Genomic DNA, 24040 nt, shown 5'->3' with positions numbered 1-24040 from the left:
CAGAAGAGGATCGGACAACATATCAAGGATTCAAGGAGGGTGAGAGTGGAAGGAAAACACATGTCCTTCTCCCACTGCCAGGCACCAAAGCAGCCCATTCAAAAACTCTGTAAGGTGGGGACTCAGTTCATGCCCTGCTGGTCAAAGGTTCAAGCAATTCAAGCTCCCTCGAAAACCCAGAATCCTCCTGGGCCAAGAAATAACATGGTCTCTTCAGACAGCCCATCACCTTCCTCAGTTTGCCATAAAGTTTTGAGGGTTGTTGCATGACACCTTCAGTGTTGGGACAGTCATTGATAGGGAGAAATTTATCTTAGTCCATTTCTGAAGCCGGAGTTGAGTGGAGAGGCTTCAATACCCTGAAAGCACCAGATCCCATCTGATCTCAGAATCTAAGCATGGTCAGCCCTAGTTAGTACTTGGATGGGGACCCACCAAGGAATATCAGGTGCTGATAGGCTACATTTCAGAAGAAGGCAATGGCAAACCACCCCAATTATTCCTTCCCTAAGAAAACCCTATGAAATCCATGAGGTTGCCGGTGATTTGAAGGTGTGCACAAATAGAATGAGATAGAATGGAAGAGGGAGGGGGAGAATCAGAGCTTGGGAAAGTTTCTTTGTTATTTACAACTCCCATAATCCCCCTCCATGGCCACTAGAAAGTCTAGTCCAATGAGGCAATTTTTCCAAGCTCTGGGAGAATTTTTGGAGGCTATTTCAAACCAGAGCCTTGCTAAGCTTGTTTGGAATAAGGAAGAATTTCCTAGTTAACTTTGATTCCCCAACTTGGCTCACTGTGTGAGATGCAGTTGCAATTCAAGCTAGGGTGCCATATTTTAAAAAAAGAAGAAGAAAGAAAATCTGGGGTGCAGAGAGTCAGCATGTTACAGTGGTTTCAGTGTTGGATTAGGAGTTTGAAAGACCAGGGTTCGAATGTGCACTCATCCATGGAAGCCCACTGCATAACCTTGGGCAAGTCATATTCTTTAAGCCTCCGAGGAAAGCAATGCTCTTCCCCTAACAAATCTTGACATGAACCCCAAGTCACCATAAGTTGGAAATGACTTGAAGGCCCACAGCAAAATTCAGACAACAATTCAGAGCAACTCCACTAGCTCACTGGCCTGGAACCCATGAAAGACCACTGTGAAATGTAGTATAAGTGTCTCCGTCATAATCACTGCAGACTGAGGGGGGAGATCCCCCTGCTGACTTTTGCATTCCCATGCAGTTGTTAATGCAAAGGAGCCATGTGGGTTGTTCAGGAACTGTGCAAACCTGTGCATTTCCAGAGCTGTCAAGTGAAAGCCTTTTAAGCTAGAATGCACCAGGCTGTTAAGAAAACGCCAGCATCTTTTGACATTCCATTAAAAATAATAATAGCAAAGAGGTAATTGAGCCTTCTGTTGCAATCGCTTTTGGAGATAAAGGGCGGGCAGAGAGAAGGAACAAACAGGGGAGGAGAAAGGCACCGGTGCCAGTTAAATTTAATTAGCTCATTACCCTTAATTTAATTTCAAACTTTGTTAAAAGGTAAATGAGGCTCCGGGAGCAACATGGAGGGACTGGCAAGCACTGCGGAGGGCACAGAGGCTGGCAGGCGTAGGAGTAAACACAGCGCATCTCTTTTCCCCCCCTCCTCTGTCACTCGGATAGGAATGGAAGATCTCCAACAGAGAGCCGGTTGGCTCTGGAAATTGGACCATTGGTGAAGGCAGATGGCAAGAGAAGGAGCTTAACCGGAACCCCAGTGGTCAAGAGTTGCCAGACTGCAACCCAAAAAATGGGCTTTAAGAACAGCCAGGCACTGTGGTGGCCTTGGCACTGCCATTGACACGATCCAGCCACATTTGTGGGCATGATGGGAAAAGGTGGAAGAGTGCCCAATTCAAGCCCTTTCCACAAAGGTTTCTAGCAATCAAAGCTTGGGAACATTACTTCTTCAGTGACAAATCCCAGTATATCCCAGATGCCCTGCTGGTGGGGGATTCTGGGAGTTCCAGTCCAAAAAGTATCTTCCTAAACTCTGCTGGCTGTGAAGCTGAGCTGAAACTTTGCAGATAATATTTCCAGGATTTTCCCATTTCTTAACTCCCTGAACTAGACAGAGAAAAAGGCTGGCCTGCAGTATTTTTATGCCCGCACCCTCCCCCTGAAAAAATTATATATAATTTTGTGGAACGCATCGGTCTTAACCCTATTGTTAGTCCCCATTAAAGGAGACCTATTGAATCAGCAAAACTCTCAGCAATTCAGCACTGATGTCAGACCCACTGATTCAGTTATTTTACTCTTGTTCAGACCAAGAATATGATTTAGGCTGCCTTTTTGCCATTACCACCACTAGGTTTAGTTTCAGAGGGAAATGAGGGCATTGCTCCTCCCGATAAAAACTGTTCTCCCATGAAATCTTTCCTTCGGTCTCCAAATTTGTAGCATTGCAGAGAGTGAGCCACTAAAAAGCATTCACAAGAATTCTTCTATTTGCTGTATTCGCTTTCCCTCGCCCACTGTTCCTGCCTTTTTCCTTTGGATGGCTAAACTCTTTAGGCATCCACATGTTTAAACACTCAACTGGATGGAAAGATTGAAGGAAATTTCATGAGAGAAGAATACCTTTTCTTCCCTTGCCCCCTCCAATATCTATACCTCTCTTGCCACCCAGTGTGTCCCATATCAGCTCTAGATTCAGAGCATTTTGTGAGTGCAAAATGATGCCCTGGAGTTCATCTACACTGTAGAATTAATGCAGTCTGACACTGCTTTAACTGCCATGATTTAATGCTATGGAATGCTGGGCTTTATAGTTCTGTGAGCTATTTCACCTTCTCTGTTGGAGAAGTATATGCAATTTTTAGAATGCAGCTGAACTTGAATCAAGTTTTTCACATTCATTTTTCCTTATGAAATGCACACAGTGTTTTCTCCTGAGTTTTCGTATGACTTACCTGAAAAGAATCATGCCACAATATCAGTTCAAGAGAGAAGTCCCCCACTTCACAGCATACGTTTCCAAAACTTCATCTCTTCACATTGCTTCAGATGAGGCCTTGCCTCACTTCTTCCACCCAGAAGCGTTCCTCCCTTCCCTCCACACATCGTCCTAAGAACAAGCAGTCCTCTTGGATGTGCCTCCTGCCTTTTGTATTTGTTTGATTTTGCAGGGCCATCAATAAATCATGAGTGACTTGTTGTTTTCAATGTGTGGATAAGGTGTTTTTTTCCTCCAAAAACATAATCATAAAATATTTAGCATGTAACTTTTCAGGCAGGTGGGACAGGCAAATCTCAAGTGGTTTCTTCTTTCCATTTCCCCCGTTTGTTCAGGCCTCTTCACCCAAAGAATGATAATCCAGGATCTTGGCACTTGGACAGACTCTTTGCAGGGTATCTAAGGAGGTCAGAGAGGAGAAATGAGGGAGGAACAGAGTCAGCAAATGGGACATGCATTAAGACATCAAGGGAAGGAAGGAAGATGACAGAAGGTCCATGCAGTCAGAAAAACAGAGACAACTGGCTGAGAGTTAGGTCAGGAAGGCCTTTGGTTTGATCAACTAGGGCTCTTTTAATGTTCTTATGGTGATAAGAAGATAACATTCTTTGCCCACAGTATCCAACTAGCTGCCCATGGAAAGCCCACCACCAGGACTTGAATGCCACCACACACACCATCTTGTGTTGTCCAGCAAATGAAATGCAGAAGTCTATAGATGTCCAGCCTAGGTTTTATAGTTACTCCTGATTAGTTTGGAGCCATTGAATCAATTGTAATTCACCTATGTGTTGACTCCCCATTCAGCAATGGATGTTCTCTAGGTACATACCCTTCAACATTTTACAGAGGAAAGCTGGACATGCATGGCTAAGCAAGGTCAGAGTGTGGTTAAGATGGCAAAGGGAAAACTCATGAACTGGGAGAGAGCTTTTGCCTGAGCCTACCGGGAAGAGCAAGATATGTCTTCCTCCCCTCCTCTCCCCTGCAGCTAAGTTAACTGAGTGCAAACTACCCTTACACTGTGAACTCAGTTTGTAGCAACTGAAGTAAGCTGAAGGTGGAGGGGGAAAGTAGGGGGAGGAGAGAAGCCAGAACATTTTTAAAGTAGCTGAAAAAGTAGAATGGCAGAAGGTTAATCAGGACTGTCCCTGCCAAATTAGGACAGTTGGACAGCATGTAATATGACTGAAAGGATGAACTCCAGCCATCCCTTTGGTAGATAGGCCTTTGGACTGGACTCAGTACTACTGGAAAAGACGTTGAAGGTGATCCATAGCCATCTGGACTAGTTGGCTTTGATGGCCCCATTTTCCATGAATCTATCCACTCCCCTTTGAATTCCATCCAAGCTTACAGTCATCACTACATTCTTGAGGCTGTGGGTTTCAATTTAACAGTGTCATCCAATATGGTATCGAACCCAGCCCAAGCCAGATCCACACATGGGTCCCACCTTTTGCCTAAGTACACTTTGTTGGGTCAAAAACTCACATATTCAAAGAGAATGCAGTACATACAATCACATTTGTTAGGGCAAAATTCATGTGCCAGCTGCTCATCTGATCCCTCTCTCCTCTGAAATACACACTCAGCATAGAGGTTGCATAGCTGTTCCAAGTGGAAATCAATAAGGCAGGAGACTTTGGGCTTTGGGCTTCCTCCTTTTCTGTGGAAAGAAACCAAAGTCACATTATGGTTGTTATTCCAGCAGCTGCAGACATGGGTTGACCAGTTTTGCAACAGTTTGCTTCCTAATCCTTATAGTACAAGAAGTCACGTCATCCAATGCCACTATAAAAGATCATCCAGAATGATCCCTGTTTCTCTCCAACCTCCTACCTATGAGTCAGAGCTTGGAAAAGGTTATTGGCAGGGCTGATTGTTTTTTGTTGGCTTTCTTTTTCTTTTTCTTTTTCTTTTTTAGTGCTCTAATGATCTTCAATTTCTCCTTCTCCTTTTAATTTGGCTGAAGTTACTGAATTTGCAGGAAACATGAAACTCCTCTGTTCCAGCAGCTCCACTGGCTACCAGTCCATTTCTATATGCATAATTCATAGTTCTGGTTATTACTGGCAAAGCCTCATACAACTTGAATCCAGTGATCTAAAAGAACACATTTTCATATATACCCCTGTTTATGGCACTTGCTTCCAAATATATTGAGCTGGGGGCTCCTTCTTATTCTTCTTCCATCCACAGGCAAGGTATGTTCCATTCAGGACTTCATCAACTGGTTGCCTGTTATGGTCAGAGGTTTTTAAATGGATCCACTGGACATCTAAACATATTACTGCTTATTTATTAGTTGATGGTGTGTTTTCCCCACAAATTGTTTCAACTGTTGGTTTAATAATATGGTGAATGGAATTCACATTTTAATATGCATCACTGATGGTCTTGTTACAGCAACCTTTTTAAATTATGTTGCAAGTCACTTGCATTTCAATCCTGGAAGGGAGACAGGAGAGGAAGCAAATAAATATAATTAGTTTGGTGACAGCTCTGCAGACCTCACCTGTCCCTGCAGCTCCTTGAATGCAGAGATGTTTTTGCCTTGCTTCTTGATCTGCCCAGTGGGTTCCTGGTCATCTTGGAGACAGATGGGGATCAATAGGAAAGCAGCAGCATGGGTTATGTGAAGTGCACATCGTATGTATTTTCCATGAGAGTTTTAGCAAGAGATTGAAAACCCTGAAATGGAAGACCTGGTGAGCATGTGAGTGTGCGAGTGTGCTTTAATATCCTTTGACTTGTGACATCCTCTCCTCGACTTGTCTTGCAACAACACGGTGGAAAACCTCCTTTGCCAATAGCCTACAGAGAACTTTGCTTCCTCTCCTTTGCTATACCTCTTGTGATCTTATCCCAATTGTACTGGTTTCTGTTTTCTGGGCTGTGGGGAGGTTAAAAATAGGACTGGGGCTAGTGCGCATGAAGCTTGCATGTGCATGTTTCATTGCTAGAAGATGTGCTTCATCCTCGTCCACCATGAGCTGTTAGAGGTGCTGTCTTTTCTGAACATGTTGTTAATGAATGCCATTGAGAACATTCAGTTTTCTAGCCTCCCTCCTTCTGTATCTTATAAATGCAACAAATGAAATTGTCTGGTAAATTATACATTTCGACCCCAGCTCTCTGGTCTTTCAATCACTGGTTAGGTCCAGGGAGCAATTTACAAAGGCAGATAGCAGAAGTGTTAAAACAAATAAGAGGTTATAAAATTATCTCATGTCCTCTACCTACATTTGGAGCATTCCCTTTCTTGAAAAGGCGTGCGTTCAGTGCCATTCATCTGTTGTCTAACTTGATAAGAGTAACCATCATGGCAGATTTTGCTTTTAAGTATGCAAAGGGATCTTGTAGAGCCTTTGAAACAAAATGAAACACACAGCATAAGCTTTGGTAAACTTGGCCCACCTTCCATGAAGGAAGATGCATCTGAGTAAGTAGGTCAAGTCTACGAAAGCCTATGTTACAACATTTTATACAGTTAGTCTCAAAGGTACTACAAGTTCCCTTTGCATACTGATATTCCAGACTCACATGGATATGTCTCTTTTTTCCCCAGTGTTTTTATATATTTTAAAAAAGTATGTTGTTCTACTGGATTACATCTTAATGCCCAATGGTTTAAGCATCAAAGGTTGTGCAACTGCACCTTACATGGGCAAAAGTTGTCTCCTGGGATACAGACATTCCTGACTTCAGTTAGGATGCAGATCAGTGTTATACAGAATTGCCTTGGCCTAACCCTGTTAACCAGATCTAACCAGTGTCTCTTCAGTAGCAGTCAGACTGGATCTCTTTTCTCAGACCTGATAATCCACTGAAAAAGCCATGGTTTGTCCCTTTGTTCCTCCAGATGTTTTAGACTCCAGCGTCCATGATTTCTGACCACTGGCTACCCAGACTGAGGCATCTGCAAATGAAAGCCCCAAACATCTGGAGAAGCAAAAAGGTGTTGGGGACGAACCTGCTGGTATATCTGTTGTCCAGTACCAGAGTGGAAACAGTTATTTTGTTAAACTTCTTATCGGAATTTCCTAGCCTCTTTAGATATTCTGCAAATGCGTTCTCCCATCTATGACCCTCCAAACCCAAGTCAAATTGCAATATAAGTGAAAGCTGGGAGCTACAACTATGTGTGATAGCTGCCCACATCCCAAGAAATCCCATCATCACATTTCCATTAGCTTCATCCCTCAATTGTTCAGATCTTTACTCCGGGCATGAGTTACCCACATGTGCATTGAATTTCACTTTAGCCAAACAGTCCATTGCACTGACTACTACTTCTTGGTTAGAGCTGTGTTATGTTTTCTGATTCCATCTTGAGATGGATTTGTGGTTGTTGTTTTTACCTTCAAGTCAACTCCAACTCATGGCAACCCTATTGCAGAGGGGGAGGGGGGAGTTGGAAATTTTTATGCAGAGAAGGTTTGCCATGGCTTTCCTTGAAGAGTTGAGAGTGTGTGACCTGCCCAGGGCTACCCAATATGTTTTTTCAGGGCTGAGCAGGGATTTGAACCTTGATTTGCAAGATTCCTTGGAAGCACTGTAGAATTAATGGAGTTTGACACCACCTTAACTGCCACGGCTCAATGCTATGGGATTCTAGGATGTGTAGTTTGTTGTGGCACCAGATCTCTCTGACAGAGAAGGCTAAATATCTCACAAAACTGCAAATCCCCAAATCTATACCATTGACCCATGGCAGTTAAAGCAGTATCAAACTGCATTGTTTCTGTAGTGCAGATTAGACTCTAGTCCAGCACTCAAACCACATGTTGGTTCTCCTTTGTGAGGAACAGAGCAGACAAAATTATTGGTAGATGAGTTAAGTTAAAGCATTAGCTTTAGAGTAGTTTAGATCAAGAAGTTAGGAATAAGTCAAGAATCATTCATAGAAGGAATTGTAAAAATGTCTTGACCAAAAGGTGAAAGAGCACTAAGAAATGTCAAGGATTAGAGTTTGGAAAAGTTACATTTCAGACTATACCTGTCAACATCCTTAGCTAATACTGTTTCCCATGTTATCTGGAGATGCTGGGAGTTGTAGCCTAGAAAGCACTTTCCCAAGCTACGTCTAGTATTTGGATTTATCACTGAGTGTATACTCAGTAAGGGGGTGATCCTGGCACCATGACAACTTCAACCGCCTCTTGTGGCAGCAAATCCCATCCATCCATCATCTAATCCATTTAGTTATTCATTATTCTATTAGCAGCAACTTTTGTGCTACCCATTAACCATATACCCTCTGGGAGGTATGCATGGGGGGGGGGGGACCCATAAAGATATGGGAAATGTGAAATTAAAATTAAAAAGCAATTAAGCAGCATCAGAATAACATTGGTAACCATAGCAGTCTGTGGTCTAGAAAGGACTAAAATGTATTTTTTTAAAAAACAGAGGATCTTGGGAGAATTAAAAAAAAAACACCTGGCACTGAAAATACAACAACAGAACTTTGTCTTGTTCTGCATTTATTGTGCACGAGTATTATTATGTGATTCTGATTTCTTGTACTGAAAAGGTGTCAGTTCACACACACACCACATATGCTTATTTTCTCTATTAGTTTTTTATTTTTGATAGCTAGCGAAGTCCAACATAGTTTGTACATTGGACTAAGATTCTGGGAGACCAGGATTCAAAACCCACTCAGCTGCAGGAATCTACTAGGTAACTTTGGGCAAGTTACACTCTCTCAGCCTTAGGGGAAGGCAGTAGCAAATCTCCTCTGAAGAAATATTGCCAAGGAAAGCTTAAGACACAGTCCCCACAACTCAGAAATGACTTCAGGACACATAACCACAATAGCAAATCATTGAGAGCCAGTGTGGTGTAGTGGTTTGAGTGTTGGATTAGGACTCCAGGAGACCAGGGTTCATATTCCCATCCAGTAATGGAAATGACTAGGTGTTGTTGGGCAAGTCACACTCTCTCAGCCTCAGAAGAAGGTGATGTCAATCCATCTCAGAATAAGTCTGTCCAAGAAAGCCCTAAGATAGGGTTGCCATAAGTAAAAGTCACCTTGAAGACACTTAACAGCACCCAACAATCTATCAATCACACTTAATAATGTAGGGCATTTTACAGAGAACAAAAGTTACACATAGCAGCAATAAGGTTGTTCTTTGGTGCCATTGTCATCTTAAACTGAGTAGCAATGATTCACAATTGTATTATGCCTAACAAAAATGCAACAAGGTTTAGCAGCGATTTCTAACCAGAATCTCTAATGGCACCATTTGGGCTCCGGCTAGAATGAATGCAGTCTGACACCACTTTAACTGTCATGGCTCCATCCTATAGAATCCTAGGATTTGTAGTTTGTCCTCAGAGCTCTCTGAAAAAGGAGGCTAAATATCCCACACAACTACAAACCCCAGAATGCCATAGCACTGAGCCATGGCAATTAAAGCGGTGTCAAGCTGCATTCATTCTCCACTATAGATGCACCCATATTCTCTATCAGTGACCGTATTAAACTAAGGCCTTTCCCTATCTGTTGTTCTTGATTCCTTTCTGTTTCTCCCCTACAGAACTTTAGAAAGTGTCACTCAGAGATACCGGATGCGGGTGATTACCTGACCTGCCATTACTCCCATGAAGACCAGTATCTGACAAAAATATCGTATGTCTATAGTCCCTTGTCGTATCTCCCAAAAGACGTCTACTCATCCAACCATACCAGCACTTCCTTCTGCTGTCCACCTCCAGGTTCCAGGGCTCCTTACGTATGTCCCAAGGAACAATATGTCTGAAAGAACCACACACAATCCAGCAAAGGAGAAGAAGGAAAACCCTTCACCTGTCTTTAACTTTCAGACGTCAGCCAAGGCCTTTTTACCCATTCACTTTTGTCCAGTGTGTGTATGTGTGTTTGTGTGTGTATGTGTGTGAATGCTATGTGATGCCCACCCACACCTCACCCTTGGATTTCTTATTTTTACTTTGTTGACGCTGTTGTTGTTATGTTACGTTTTGGTGCATTTGTACTTTCCATTGTTAGATTATGGCTGCAGTCCTAAACATATTTACTAGAAAGTATGCCTCACTGAGCCCGGTGGGATTTGCATTTGGGTAAACACAGCTTGACAACAGTTAACAACAACAAACATGGCTAGGACTGCGCCATTAGCTTTTGCCTTGTTTGTTAAGGAACATCCTTCTGTTGAGACAAAACCACTTATATCTCCCACGCACTCCTCATTCTCTCCCATCATTGCCTCTAATTTTGACCCCTTGAGCCTTCCGTACCAAAACGATTTTGCACCTTTGTGCATCTCTGCACATACACTGCCCTCTCCTGGATGGAATGTGTCAGATGTCACTCATCATATGTCCACCCATCTGTCTCCCCATTTACACAATTTGCACTATGGTTGAACGTCAAGCTAGCCCTACCCACCTCTTGCTAACACCCAACCTGAAAGGCCGTGCCCTGTTCTTCCTTCCAAATGCAACACTGTACATCCTTTGAAGAAACTTGTGAGACTTTGGAGCCCTGAGTCTGCACCCATTTTTCATTCGTCCATGAAAACGTGAATCTTGTTTAGAGAAATGCAACAGGCCACAATAGGAGCTATGCTGGATGCAAAGTTTGTCGCAAAGAAAGTTCTGGTGCTTATATCCATGCTAAAGAAATGACTCCAAGACTTTACCTTTACCCTTATCCATCCCTAGTTTTATTTTATTTTCCCTCCTCCTCCTGTTTAAATCCAGAGAGCGTTCAATCCATGGAGTGTGAACAGAGAATGTAAGACGGTAGCTATGGATTCTATGGGGAAAAAACATTCCTCTAATCTGGGACCAAAAAGAAAATCCCTGAATGAGAAAGCAAAGGGATATAGATGCATCCTTTGTTTTTTATTATTTTGTTTTGTATTATTATTATTATTTCTTCTCTCCAAAACAAACAAAAATCTAACAACCTCTCAGTTTCGCTATGCACATTTCTTCGATTGAGTACCTGAAATAAAACTCAGGCAGGTGTAAAAGAATGATCATTTCAGGTAACCTCCTTGATCTTCAAGAAGGATGAAAGCCAAAACGAGATTCGGCCTGTGAAAGTATTTTTGGTTTGGTTTGTTTGCTTTTTATTGGCGCCATTAGCTTTTGGGATGGCATATTTATATATTGAACGTACAGGTGCTGTTGAGATCATATGCACGTTCCTACAACTTCCGAGTGTTATAGGTAAGAAAATTCATCCCCACCTCACCCCTTTGTCCATGTGCAATAGGACTGTATGCATGGCGGGTGATGAAGAAGAGAGGGGAGATGTCTTGGAGAACCATGAATGAAAAGGATAAGCTATGATTAAACTCGGACAGTGAGGAAGAAACGAGGAACTGAGATATCTTTGCAAACAAATGAGTCTGCAATTGAGATTATCTCCCTCTCCTGGTTATGGGATGAGTTTGGTTTAGCCTTCTGCCCATGACCCACATTGGAGCAATGGGCATTCATCCCTAACCTCAAGTATTCAATATTCCCAGGATGGAGAAGACCCGCCGGAGAAACAATGTGATGGAAGCAACCTAGAGTCAAAGTTTATTTTTGTACATTTGGTTGGAGAAAGGCTAATATTGCTCAATGCACTTTGGATCCCCGTGTATACTTCCATGCACTTTGGATCCTCACTTTGGATTTCACCTCAACCTACATTCCCCTCCCCTCTCCATCCTAACTAAGGTTTAGCTTTCTCGGCCCAGCATTGACACGCAAAGCTAAACTGCGTTCACACTACCTCAGCCATTTCCTGCGAGCTTAAAGTCGAAAGCCACAAGATGCCAACCAACGACAGTCTAATCCAGAGCCAAGATGGCAGCACTTCCTCTCAACACTGCCAACTTCAGGCATAGAGCATGGTCGCCTGAAGCTGAGATGTCATTTCCTGCTTGAGGCTGGAAATGGATGGGCCATCGGAGGAAATGTCGATATCAGGACAAAAGGTGCTGTCAGTCACCCCCACAACCACCATCCCTCTCTTCCTCGAGACCCTCTATAGAGCAAAGCAAAGGGAGCAAAGCACTTCCTCACCCAAAGATGGCAGTAACATTTATTGTCCTAGTGAAGGCTATGTTGGCCACAGCGTGGAATGTTCCTTTTGGGAAGGAGAAAAGGGTTTATGAAAATATGTTAGCACTTTAAATATATGGCCCTGAATTAAATCCCAGCTGAATGAAGTCATTCCAAATACCTTGTCTAGCTATTTGCGTCTTCTCTCTTTGCCTTCCTTGATCCAAGAACTTGAGTACAGTGGGTCCTTGGTGTCTGCTGGGGTTTGGTTCCAGGACCCTCCTGGATACCAGCATCCATGGAAGTTCAAGTCCATTAAATACAATGGATAACAAAACAGTGTCCCTTATATATCAAACTGACTGGGGGGGGGGGGCTGAGAACCACATCACTGAATATGGGGACACATTGTGCCCACCTCTGGTTAAGAGGGTCACCAGACATCTCTATTAGCTTTAGGTAACTGCACAAGCATTTGTATGTCTGTTGCTCTTGTGCGTCATCAGTGCACCAAAAAGCTAGGACCATTGGGAGGGGGTGACACCAGTGGATCCATGCACTTGGGTGCCATTTAGAGGATGGCAGAGAATGGAGTCTCAAGGCCACAAATCATAAGATTTCTTGTTGTGCCATCATGGCATCAATGGGGCAGAGCTGGTGGAGAGGAAACACTTCCTGGGGGCTAATGGGGGGAGCTAATCTTCCACAAACACCAATGGCAACACAACTCTCAAGTGCCAAGGATGCTGGAGGTAAGGAGGCCTAGGATCAACTCTAATGAGAACAGAAGCAGAGGATGCAGCTAAGGGGACATTTTACCACATGCTTGGGAATTCCTCCTTTCCTTGGTTGCCATGCTACTTGGCTAGCTAGGCATTGTCTAAATTCTGGGTCTATTTACTCAGACTGTCTTCATTCCCATTTCCACAATTAGTTGACCTGGACACAGTTTTACTTTCCTTCCAACCCTGACATAAATGGCCTGGGGGTGGGGGTGGGGGCGGCTACACATGTCCTGACAGCCAGGAGATGTAAAGAAGGTGACTGAGCAGCATGCACAGGTGAATCAAGCCCAACATCTGGTACAAACAGGGGGGAAGAAATCCATCTGTGTTCTTCCATGTTGGAGTAGGCAACTAGGTGTGAACTAGGGGCCCTCTCCCACCATCCGCTGAAGGTCACACACACCAAGCCAAACACTTGCCCCCAAACTATGTCCAATTCTTTCTTTTTCCTAGGGTTGGGGGGCAAGCTTTGGTGCACTGGTGGAGGTCTTCAGGTGTTGCATTTTGTCCATCTGGATATATGTGAACCCACAACCTGGAAAAGACACTGTTTGGGCTACGGCTCCCAGAAGTTTGCAGTGAGAGTGGCCAAGGGCCATGCTTTTTTGAGTGTTGGCTTCCAAAAATGGGACTCCTCCAAGCACTAGGGGAAACAGGCTTTGAGACTCTATACTTGCTCCTGCCTTCCCTTGATCTACATCTACAACTTGCCAGGATGCAAAGGGATCTTCTAACACCTTTGAGACTAACTGAGCAAAAGAAGCATCAGCTTTCATAGCACTGGCTTTCGTAGACTTGGTCTACTTCCTCAGATGCCCAAGTCTATGAAAGCTTATGCCAAAACATCTATTGCACAGTTAGTCTCAAAGGTACAATATTACAGAATCCCATTGCCTAATGATATTCCAGACTAACATGGGTATGCCTCTGAATTCTACCAGTCTGCAAGGAGTTAATGTAAAAACATGAATGAGAGAGGGAGAGGGAGAGGAGGAGGATTTCCTGAAGTGTTAGATGTTTGGATTGATGAGCATATTGCACATGTCTTTGCTTCAAGGTGATGTTTGACAGGCCTTGTCTGGCCTTGACATGCCGCATGGAAAACATCAAGGCAGGCTAGGGGCTGAGCTGTGAAAGCTGCCGCTTTCTCCATCAATAGTTCAGGGAAGGGAGACAGTTCCCATTTAATTACATGCTCCACTAATGCCCATGAATCACTGTGGCTGAGGACTGACTCCTCTTGCCATTGGTGGCACTGAGACCACAGCGTTCAAGCTTTGAGCTGTGTCCGACACACATTTCTGCAAAATGTCTCCTGAGGAATCAAAGGTCCGGGAGGAAGATGCACTCAGGTGGGAAAAGGGGAAATTTGCAATACCAGTGTGAAAGCCAATGGAAGGGGACAGCAAGAGAATTAAAAGGACAATGGAGGAAAGGGGCAAGAAAAAATGAAAAGGAAAAGTTGGAGAATAAGAGTGGTGGTCATGTAAGGAGTTAAAGGGATTGAGCTAAAAATCAGCAAATTTTAGCCTAAAGCACTCACTGCCAGTTCTTCTAGCCATCATATATTTTCCAACTGTCTCAATTTGGCAGGGTCAGTCCAGATTAACCCTCTGTCATCCCATTGATTCAGCCGCTTTTGGAATGTCCCACTTGCACTCTTCTCCTTCCACTTTGTCCTCAGCTTACTCCAATTACTCCAAGCTGAGTTCAAAGTACAAAAGTAGTTTGCACTTCATTAATTCACTGGGAGGAGAGGAAAGGAGGATCTGAAACACATCTTGGCAAGAAGACCTCTTGGTAGGTTCTTCTTAGGGTCACCATATGTTGGAAATGGCTTGAAGGCACACAACACCAACAATGTAGACAATATATTCTAATGCTAGAATCTGGGGGTTCCCTGATAAAGGAAGGAGTGAGAGATTGAGCAATAATCAAAGCCTGACTTCACATGGTACATTGACTACCAAATTGATGGCTACTGACATGGGCAGCTTTAAAAAAGAATTAGACAGATGGGTAGAGGATAATGAGATTATCAGTGGCTTGGCTACTAGCCATGAAGTCTCTATATTGGCCAGAATCCTATACTGCGATTGCACAGTGCAAATTTCCATATGCAGATTGACACATTATGGCCAGTGTAGCATTGTGGTTCTTCATGTGGTCATCCAATCACCTACTAACTTACTATAGAGCCACTGTAGTCAGACACATATCTGATCTCCTCTGGCTTTCCATCAGGCATCCTATGCCTGGTAGAAAGCCAGGAGAGATCAGAGATGTTTTTGACTGTGTCCCCACAGCCAAATGTGCAAGGATTATATCATCTTCTGAGGTCTGCTGGAGTCTTTTGACGGTATCAGCAACGATGTAATCATTTTGCATCTGTTATGGGGACATGAAGCCTAAATACCCTGAAGCACCAGATCGCATCAGAGGGCCAATCCTTAGCAGGACCAGTCCTGGTTAATACTTGGATGGGAGACCACCAATGAATATCAGGTGCTGTAGCCTACATTTCGGGAGAAGGGACTAGCAAAGCTACCTCTGAGCATTCCTTGCCTTAGAAAGTACTATACTATGAAATTCACAGAGCTGCTATAAGTTAACAGGCAAGCTAAAGGCACGTACTCCCGCAGAGAGACAAAGCTAGCTGCTTCTCCGATCCCTGCACATGCTCTCCACCAGGAACAAAATGGCCAAGGTCAGGAGGGCTCCATTGGTTCTGGTCTCATTGTGGTTTTGATTGGTGCAAAGGGTGTATGGTAACCATGTCAACCATAAAAAGGGATACCTGAGCATAACACTGGTATATGCCTGCATATGTCATTAACAGGACGCCAGCCTGGGTGTGTTATGCATTGACAGGACACATACAGAGGTGCCTTGCCTGCTGTGTACCAATGCAAAATGTGTGAGATTGTGTGTTCCATTGCACAGTTTTGGTGTCTTCATTCACTTGTGCAATGTAGGATCATGGCTGTTTTCATGTACCGCCTTACGGGAAAAGAAGGAGGAGACAGGGAAGACTGAGAAGGGGAACGATTTTGCACATCAATGCATTGCCATAATGATTTCATTTTTTTTGAAAAATTCATAAAGGGGGAATTCATCCAGAAATGAACGCCAGGTCAGAAGGCATAAATATGTAAAAGTCAATACCATAGAAAAATATTACTAATTTACTTATTTATTCAAATTACATGGTTATGCCTTTCACATGGCAAAATAAAATAAAATAAAATTGGTGGTCAAGGCAGCTAATATGCATAGTTAAAAACTAACTGGAAACAACTTGAAAATAAATTAAATAATTAAACCATTAAATTGCCCACAATATGAAAAACCATTACAACCTTCGCAATAATCAAGAAACATAATATCATTATGTTGCAATGCTTAAAACATAAAGCATTAAAAAAACATTAACACTGAGGGGAATAAAACAATAGCCAGGGTCAGAAAATGCAATAATTTAAAGAAAGGACTTATTCCTTAGTTTTCTTTGCACGCTATTTGCATTAGATGGGAAATAATAATGGGCAGATAATTCCAAATGGCTCAAACAAATCAGTCATGCATCCATTCTTCATCTGCAGAGAAACAAGAAATGGAAGGAAGCACACAAGCTTCCCAGCTGGGTCATGAGGACTAGGAGATTTAGGGGATTTAAGAGACACATTGTAAAGGATGCACACACGGTTGGTCTTATGTGTCAGGGAGATTTACATTTCCATGGGAGCTCAGATGAGCCAAAGAAAAAGTTAGCCCATTTTTAGCACAGAGGCTCACCACTGAGCCGACCTCGATCAATATGCAATTAGAACATTTTTAGCTCAAGCGCTAACTCTCTGAATGAAAAATCCCCAGGAGTTCATGTGTGTGTGAAAGAGAATGAGTGTGTGTCCATGCATGCATGGATATATATATATATATATATATATATAATGACAAGAGGGCAGTCATCTGACCAGAAAGAGAAAGGACCCTGGAGAGGAAAAAACACTGCAAATCTAAAAGAACTTATATGGAGATTGTAGAAAAAGAGGCACCGAAAATGAGAACAAGATCCACCTTCCATTATCCCTCCATTACCGCAGCTGATACTAAATAATATACTACAGTGGTACATAGAGGTTTGGTTTGGTTAATGAGGTTAGGACAGAGGTGGACAGATGTTGAAAGCACCAGCCAGAATTCTGTTGGTTAGTCACAACCTGAGCAGATCCATTGAATCAATTCTTGAACGATGAGTTGTGCAGGTAAATTCAATTCATCCAGTAGGTCTGCTGCAGTTGAGATTCATAATAAGATCTGGGAAGGGATGGGTGATTGTAGAAGGGATTTTTAAAAAACCATATCACCCCTCTGGTGGGCCATACTGGTGCATCAGACATGACTGGAAGTGATGTCACATCACACCTGGGCAGAGATCCTGCATCGTAAACATAACTGTGGATTCAAACTACAGGAAATGAGATTCCACCTATACATTAGGAATAACTTTCCGATGGTAAGAGATGTTTGGCTGTGGAATAAGCTGCAGCCTTTAGAGAGTGGTGGAGTTGCCTTCCTTGGAGGCTTTTAAACAGAAGCTGGATGGTCATCTGTCGGGAGGACTTTAATTGTGAGTTCCTGCATGGCGGAATGGAGTTGGACTGGATAGCCCTTGGGATCTCTTCTAACTATGATTTTATGATTCTCCTTCTTCATCTGAGGAGGCCTCATCTAGGCAAGGCGTGACACCCAGTACCCACCAGTGGCCTCATGGACTGTTAAAAATTCTTCACCAAAGCTTCACAGAGAAACCCAAACCACGGACTGGAATCCATTTCTAGTTTTGAAAAACACACCTAAGAAACAGTCCAAGAGGCCCTGCAACCAGTTCAAATGATAAATTGTGCCCATAAGAGGTAAATTGCCCTCATCCCCCCCTTTTGTTTTGTCCAGTGAACAGATGGATGTTTTGAGGACCACAAAAGGAGGCTTGGGACCCCATGCAACCACTGGATACACTTTGCCCATCCTGGCTCAACATTTTCTGGCCAGGTATTTCCTAAACTCATTATGTATCCTCAAGGCATCTCAAGAATATCATATTCAGGCCCATGGCAAGATCAATACCTGGCTTTTGCTTGTTCTATAGAGAAACATCAATTCACAGCAGAGGTGGAAAGACTATTCAAAAGGACTCACAGTCCAAAAACATGTTTCCCGATTGTTAGGAAATCCTCACAAGTGCAAGGAACCCGTTGCTTCTCTACAGAACCTTAATTTTCTTCACAGTAAAAGCGGCATCATTGGATCTTTATTTTTTCTTCTTCATCTCGTCTTTTCTTTTCTCTTTCTCTTTCTTCTTTCTGTTGCTTTGTTTTCTGAATGTATTTTAGGAATGTCTATCGTTTTGGTTTTGATTGTAGATTAGTTTGTTAGTGGTACGAATCAATCAATCAATCAATCAATTGAAAAGAAAGAAAAAAGCGGTATCATTTGCATCATCATCATCATCATCATCATCATCATCATCATCATCATCCTGTTTCATGTGCAAAAACGCCATGTACAAATTTGCACAGAATCCATCCTGAACTGTTTAACAGTCTTCAAAACCTGCAGTTGGGAGAAAATTGCTGAAATTACATATTGTTTCCTTTAAGACTGAAATCTTAGGGAAGAATTGCATCCTTAATTCTCAGTTTCCCAAAAGGAACCAGGTGTGTATGTATCAGGAGAGACTGAAATAACCCATAGGAAGACAAATGATGCAACAGTGTAATTGACAGTGACCCTTGTCTTTCTCCAGCAAAATCATGCTTATCTCTGAGATATGAAACTCTGTTGAAAAAGAAAGGTTTCCATCACAGCTGTTTTCAGGCTTCACACTTTCTAGCAGTGAGGCATGCCAGATTTGGAAACAGCCACTTTTGAAAAGGTGTGTAATTGCTCCCTTTCTAAATATGTGTTTCTGCCATTCTCTGTTCTCTCCAGAGTCAGCAGCAGCAGCACAAATGGTGCATTTCAAAGCATACATCTCCCAGTCTTCTCCTCCTGCCCAAGAAGTATAATGAACCTTGTCTTGATTGCTTGTACCTTCTCCAGCTTGGCCCTCCATTCTGAAATAATCCTTCTTTAGAGAGAAGATGTCCACCAGCTGAAGAAGACATTGCTTGGTCCAGGAAGCCGTTGGTTTAAAGCAGTTATCTTCAAACTTTGGACATGAACCAGCTTTCTAAAATGATTTGATCACTTCCAAGTTTCCCCAGTTTGTGGTGACCCAGAATCTCCCAGTGACCATGGCAGCAAGAAGATTGTGGAAGTAGTCGATTTTTAAGAAGGAGCTTCCCTAAGCTCTAGCAGGGAACAGCGCTCAGAGACAAAGCATCCTGCACAGATCCATATTCAGCTCCTGGCATATTTGGTATATTGAATCTCATTTGAGCTAGGAAAATAACTTTGTCTAAGATCTTTGGTGAGGTACAACCAGTCAGAGAAGAGATAAATCAAATGCACACCACACTCTTCATCTTTGTCTCCTGCATACCAAAGGTATTGAGATGAATCTCTAGTTAAAGTAGGGATGGAGAAGTTCTGGACTTCCATATCTTGTTGGACTCCAATTCCTAGCAGCACCAGAGAGCAAAACCTATATCCAGGAATCATTGGCGCTGGAGACCAATAAGCAATAAGAGGCCACAGATTCCTCAGTTCCCTCCTCTTCACTTCTCCCCCAATTGGCAATTGTTCTGGGGACACAAAATACATATGAAGACAAACTGCATGGAACAAACATCTTCTTGTGGGCTTCCTTAAGACAAGTTATGCCTCCCTGTGGGCCACTAGCTGTGTCAGAGTCAGCAATCTGTGCACGCTTGTGCGCATGCATTATTATTTTGCATGTTTGCATACTTCCTGTTTGTTTGCTTCATGACACACATTCTCTTCCTGTTTGTTTGCTTTACTGCATCTACTGGCTTCCTACATCACTCTGACCTAAAGCCATTTTTCCTTCCCTCCCTCTTCCTGCATTAGACCATGCATTTTACTATTACTTCCATTTCATGCAGTTTACTATGTACTGTGTACTATGATATGTAACAGAATTCAGAGACATAGCCATATTAGTCTGCAATATCAGTATGTAAAGGGATCTTGTAGCACCTTTGAGACTAAATGAAAGAAGCTGTAACATAAGCTTTCATAAACTTGGTCTAGTTCCTGAGGTGCAAGATGTCCCTGACGAAGTAGACCAAGTCCACGAAAGCTTATGCTACAATTTCTTATGTTTAGTTAGACTCAAAGGTGATACAAGATTTCTTTTCAAAGTAATATGTAAGTAAACATGCTTTTATATGATTGTTTTCTTTGTCTGGTAGACCCTGTGCAATCCGGTGGATGCATGTGGGACTGGTTGTTGTTCAGCTTCTGCCTTGCCCAATTGTTTACTCTGGTTGAGGGATGTAGTATTTTCTCTCACAGTTCCCCAAAGGCTGGAGATGACCGATCAAAACTCTTATTATGTTCTTATACTTACTGACACCACATTTCTGTACTTACTCTAAGGGAAGTCATTAGAAAGTTTAGGCAAATCCATGGAAGACAAGCCTAACAGGCACAATAGCTGTTGAATTAAACCTCCATATAATGTATCGCTTAATATCAGATGGTAGGAAATAAACACAAGGGAAGGGCTGTTGCATTTGCTTTCCAGATGTCCTCCCCCCATAAAAACCATAGACGATAGGATTAGGGATGCTTGAAAAATCTCAGCTTTGCAACTTCTTATATGACATGTTCTGATCTGCATGTCTCAGAGTAATGATCAAACTGTCACTATCCAACAGATTCTGCACTTCTCTAAATGTTGTGACACAGACCTCGTCGCGGTTCAGATATATCAAAAGATGGAATTTAAATTGTATTTTCAGGGAGAGAAGGAGCATTTATATTTGTATTCAAATACCTATGTGGAGGCCTGTTTTTTAAAAATAGGAGAATATTTTAGAAATGGAAGAAAATGATGGTGAAGCACCTTGTGCTTTGAGTCCTTGCTTTCTGGGGAAAGGCAAAGTATAAATAATGAAATATAACACAATATATTCGAGTCACTATAAGTTGGAGTTGACTCGAACGACCATAGTTGTTGTTATAGTAACCCTAAGACAAAACTATCACTTTGCCAAGATTTGTTCAGAGGTAGTTTCTTTTGAAACTGAGACAGTGTGACTTGTATGAGATCACCCAGCTGAGCAGGATTTGAACCCTGATCTCCTAAACCCCTGGTCCAACACTCAGATTTGTTCTCATAACAACAACAAAACTGATTCCCTGGAATCCAGAGCTGATCTGGGATTCCATTGGATGCATGAATGGCTTAAGGTTAGGAAAAACTGCTTTACAGTGGACTATGATGAATCTCTACTCCATGCACCCTCCTTAGCCGTTCTGACTCCAGGAACATCGTTTTCATATCAACACTAATTATATTAATTACTCTCCACAGTCAAAAACTCATTAAGCTAGACTTTTTGGTTCATTAGCTCAGGTCTAAAGTGCTGTTAGCACCTTCACTGCTGGGGGCGGAAGAGGGAGGGATGCATTCTGGCCCTTTATGGTACTGTGAATCCTGAGTTTTCAAGATGGGCCGCTACAAAATTGAGACCACAAAGCTAAAATATTGCCTTGGAAGGTGATGAAAATGAAGCTCCAAGTGGATCTGAACCCACCTGAAATTATCGGCTTGGGAAAGTGGCACCTTTGGACCAGAGCTCCCAGATTCCTCCAGCCAGGATTCTGGCTAGAGTTTATATTAGCTGGGGGATTCTGGAAACTATAGTCCAAAGATGTCATTTTCCTGAGCTTTGTTCTTGCTTGACTTGGTTTGCAGGTTGATACACTGAACAGAACCAAGTGGGAAAGTCTCTCCAGGTGTGTTGGATGTAACGGGAAAAGCAAAAGTATTTGGCTATTGGGGAGAATCCCATTCGCCATTCACAGAGCCATCTTGGCACCCCATCGATTTTGACAGCCTTCCAAAATTGCCATAATAATTACCGTAATATCTCAGGAGATGTCATCCCCCATGCTTTATGTGACCAGAACTTGTCACACAGATGTAGCTGAGTGTAGCTAATGTGAAAATGCAGGCAGGAATCCCACCCATTTCCATAGCCCTCTTGACCTCCCCTTTGGAGAAAACTCCTCCCTATCTTTTAAAACCACATTTAGGGATGGAGACACATCCACAAAAGAGTTTAACAGTCCATTTTTATCATCCTTTCCCCATTGTATGCAGCGCATATTGCAACAGGGATATAGAAACATACCATTTTGTCCTTTTAATGATTCCTGATGCTGGTTAGTGTTCTACAAAAAGCATCCAACTACCAATCCCCATTTTGTCGTGTTCTCCTGCTTCTAAGATCAATTCACACAACAGTTGATGTTTTGAAGCAGAAGTGAGCAAAACATGGCTCATGGTCCATATGTGTTCTCGAGGGCATTTTTGCGACAGACGCAGAGGTCAAATTAAAAGAAAAGCTTATCTTTTTGTAAAAAGGGCTCTAAAATTTCACCACCCCTAGACAGCATTGAGGAGCAAAAGATGCAACTATCTAAGGTCTCCTGAGGAGCTACTCCTAACCTCTGGCAATTACCTACCTCTGCTTGAAAGAAAAGTCCTGGGATGGTTTCAAATTTCTCTTGCGCACTTTCTTCATGGATGCATTCATTCGCTGATTCCATTATTGTTATACTGCCATTCAGGACACAGCTCCTCACAGAGTGGTGTACTGAAAAATATTGTGAGATGACCTAAGCATAAAACAATGTATGATACACTTATGAATAAATGCAGCAGCCTGAAATGCGAAGGCTGGGGTTTTTCTGCCTCTGGTGACCAAATGGCAAAAAAAATGCTTCCAAACCCCAAGGCCCTAAAACAAGTGTTTGATGTTTGTTGTTGTTGTTGTTGTTGTTGTTGTTGTGTGCCTTCAAGTCAAGTCCCAGTTAGAGTAAACCTACCAAACCAATTGACTTGGGCCGCATCTCAATTAAATCAGATTTAACAGTTGATCTCATGGACTGTTCTAATAGGGACTAACCAAGAGGATTCAGGTTCTCAACATTAAAACTGGAGCAGAAATATAAGAACAACATTATTAATTGTTGCTATTTGCCATCAAGGTGGCTTCCATTTGTGATGACTCTAATCTATCAATTTCCAGTGCAATCTTCCTCTTTTCTTTTTCTGTTCTATTTTACCAAGCATTATTATTTTTGCCAATGAGTCATGTCATCTCATGATATATCCAAAGTACGACAGCCTCGGTTTAGTCATTTTGGCTTCTAGGGAGAATTCAGGCTTGATTTGCTCTCAGACTCATTTACCTTTTTATCAGTCCATGGTTTCCATCGCACTCTGTTGCAGCACTACATTTCAAATGCATTGATTTTCCTCCTGCCAGCTTTCTTCACTGTCAACAGAAAACAATATTAACTCATATTAGCTTATTCCACAAACCTGTATCAAAAAGCAGCTGGCATTATACACTCAGCCCATCACTGAGAATTAACAGAGTGAGCGAATGTAAAGTTATCTTTTTGGAATGCAGCTCACAAAATTCTTTCTTTCCTGTACCACAGCTGTGTCCTTTTTGTCTGGCTACTCCTATGACCTGCAGCTTTTCTTGGCTTAGTTATGCTGGTATTGTGACCCATGAGGATCTTTGCTTAGAGATGTAGCTCCTTGCACATTTCATTTCTGTATACAAAAATGATGAATTTCACCTGCCTGAGAATACAAGAGTTGTCGTGAGACTACAACACTTGCTTAATGATCTTTCACATTTCAAGACTTTTTTGTTGTTGTTGCAAAAATGTTGTTTTCCCCTGGAAAACACAGCATTCTGTGCAAAACGTTTGTGGAGACCTGTCTCACAGATGTATTTTCAAATGCATAACTATGCCTCATCCTCCTGTTAGAAGTTATGCTCAACAAATATGAATATTAGACTATGATGCATAAGGCAGTAAAGCTATCTGTTGCCAGAATCTGCACAAATTGTTAAAAATCTATACTGAACATACAGGACTATTGGCCTTGACATTTGTCCATTTTGGAGGTTGGGGGGGTCATGTCTTTTTCTAAAATGCAACTGGAAGTTCTCTCCTACAGACGAAGAAATGGTTTCATCTAAGAAAACAATTATCTCTTAGCTTTATTGTCT

At 42.4% G+C, this 24040-nt stretch overlaps 1 protein-coding gene across 5 annotated transcripts in view; it reads left to right on the top strand.

The window, feature by feature from the left end:
• The window catches only part of NECTIN1 (nectin cell adhesion molecule 1), a 191841-nt gene extending 179649 nt beyond the window's left edge, over positions 1-12192 (top strand). For 2 of the 5 annotated variants that reach the window (XM_089537393.1, XM_089537388.1), the window contains one exon: positions 9546-12192. In XM_089537393.1, coding sequence (XP_089393519.1) covers positions 9546-9767 — 222 coding nt within the window. In that variant the 3' untranslated portion in view covers positions 9768-12192. The remainder of the gene's footprint in view (positions 1-9545) is intronic. The other 3 variants (XM_089537391.1, XM_089537389.1, XM_089537392.1) reach the window with 2 other exon arrangements.
• Positions 12193-24040: the final 11848 nt, after the last annotated feature.

Source organism: Sceloporus occidentalis, unplaced genomic scaffold, assembly GCF_023333645.1.
Source record: "Sceloporus occidentalis isolate IW3139 unplaced genomic scaffold, rSceOcc1.0.p SCAF_9, whole genome shotgun sequence".
NCBI lineage: Eukaryota > Metazoa > Chordata > Lepidosauria > Squamata > Phrynosomatidae > Sceloporus > Sceloporus occidentalis.
This window is presented reverse-complemented; position numbering and strand designations above follow the sequence as displayed.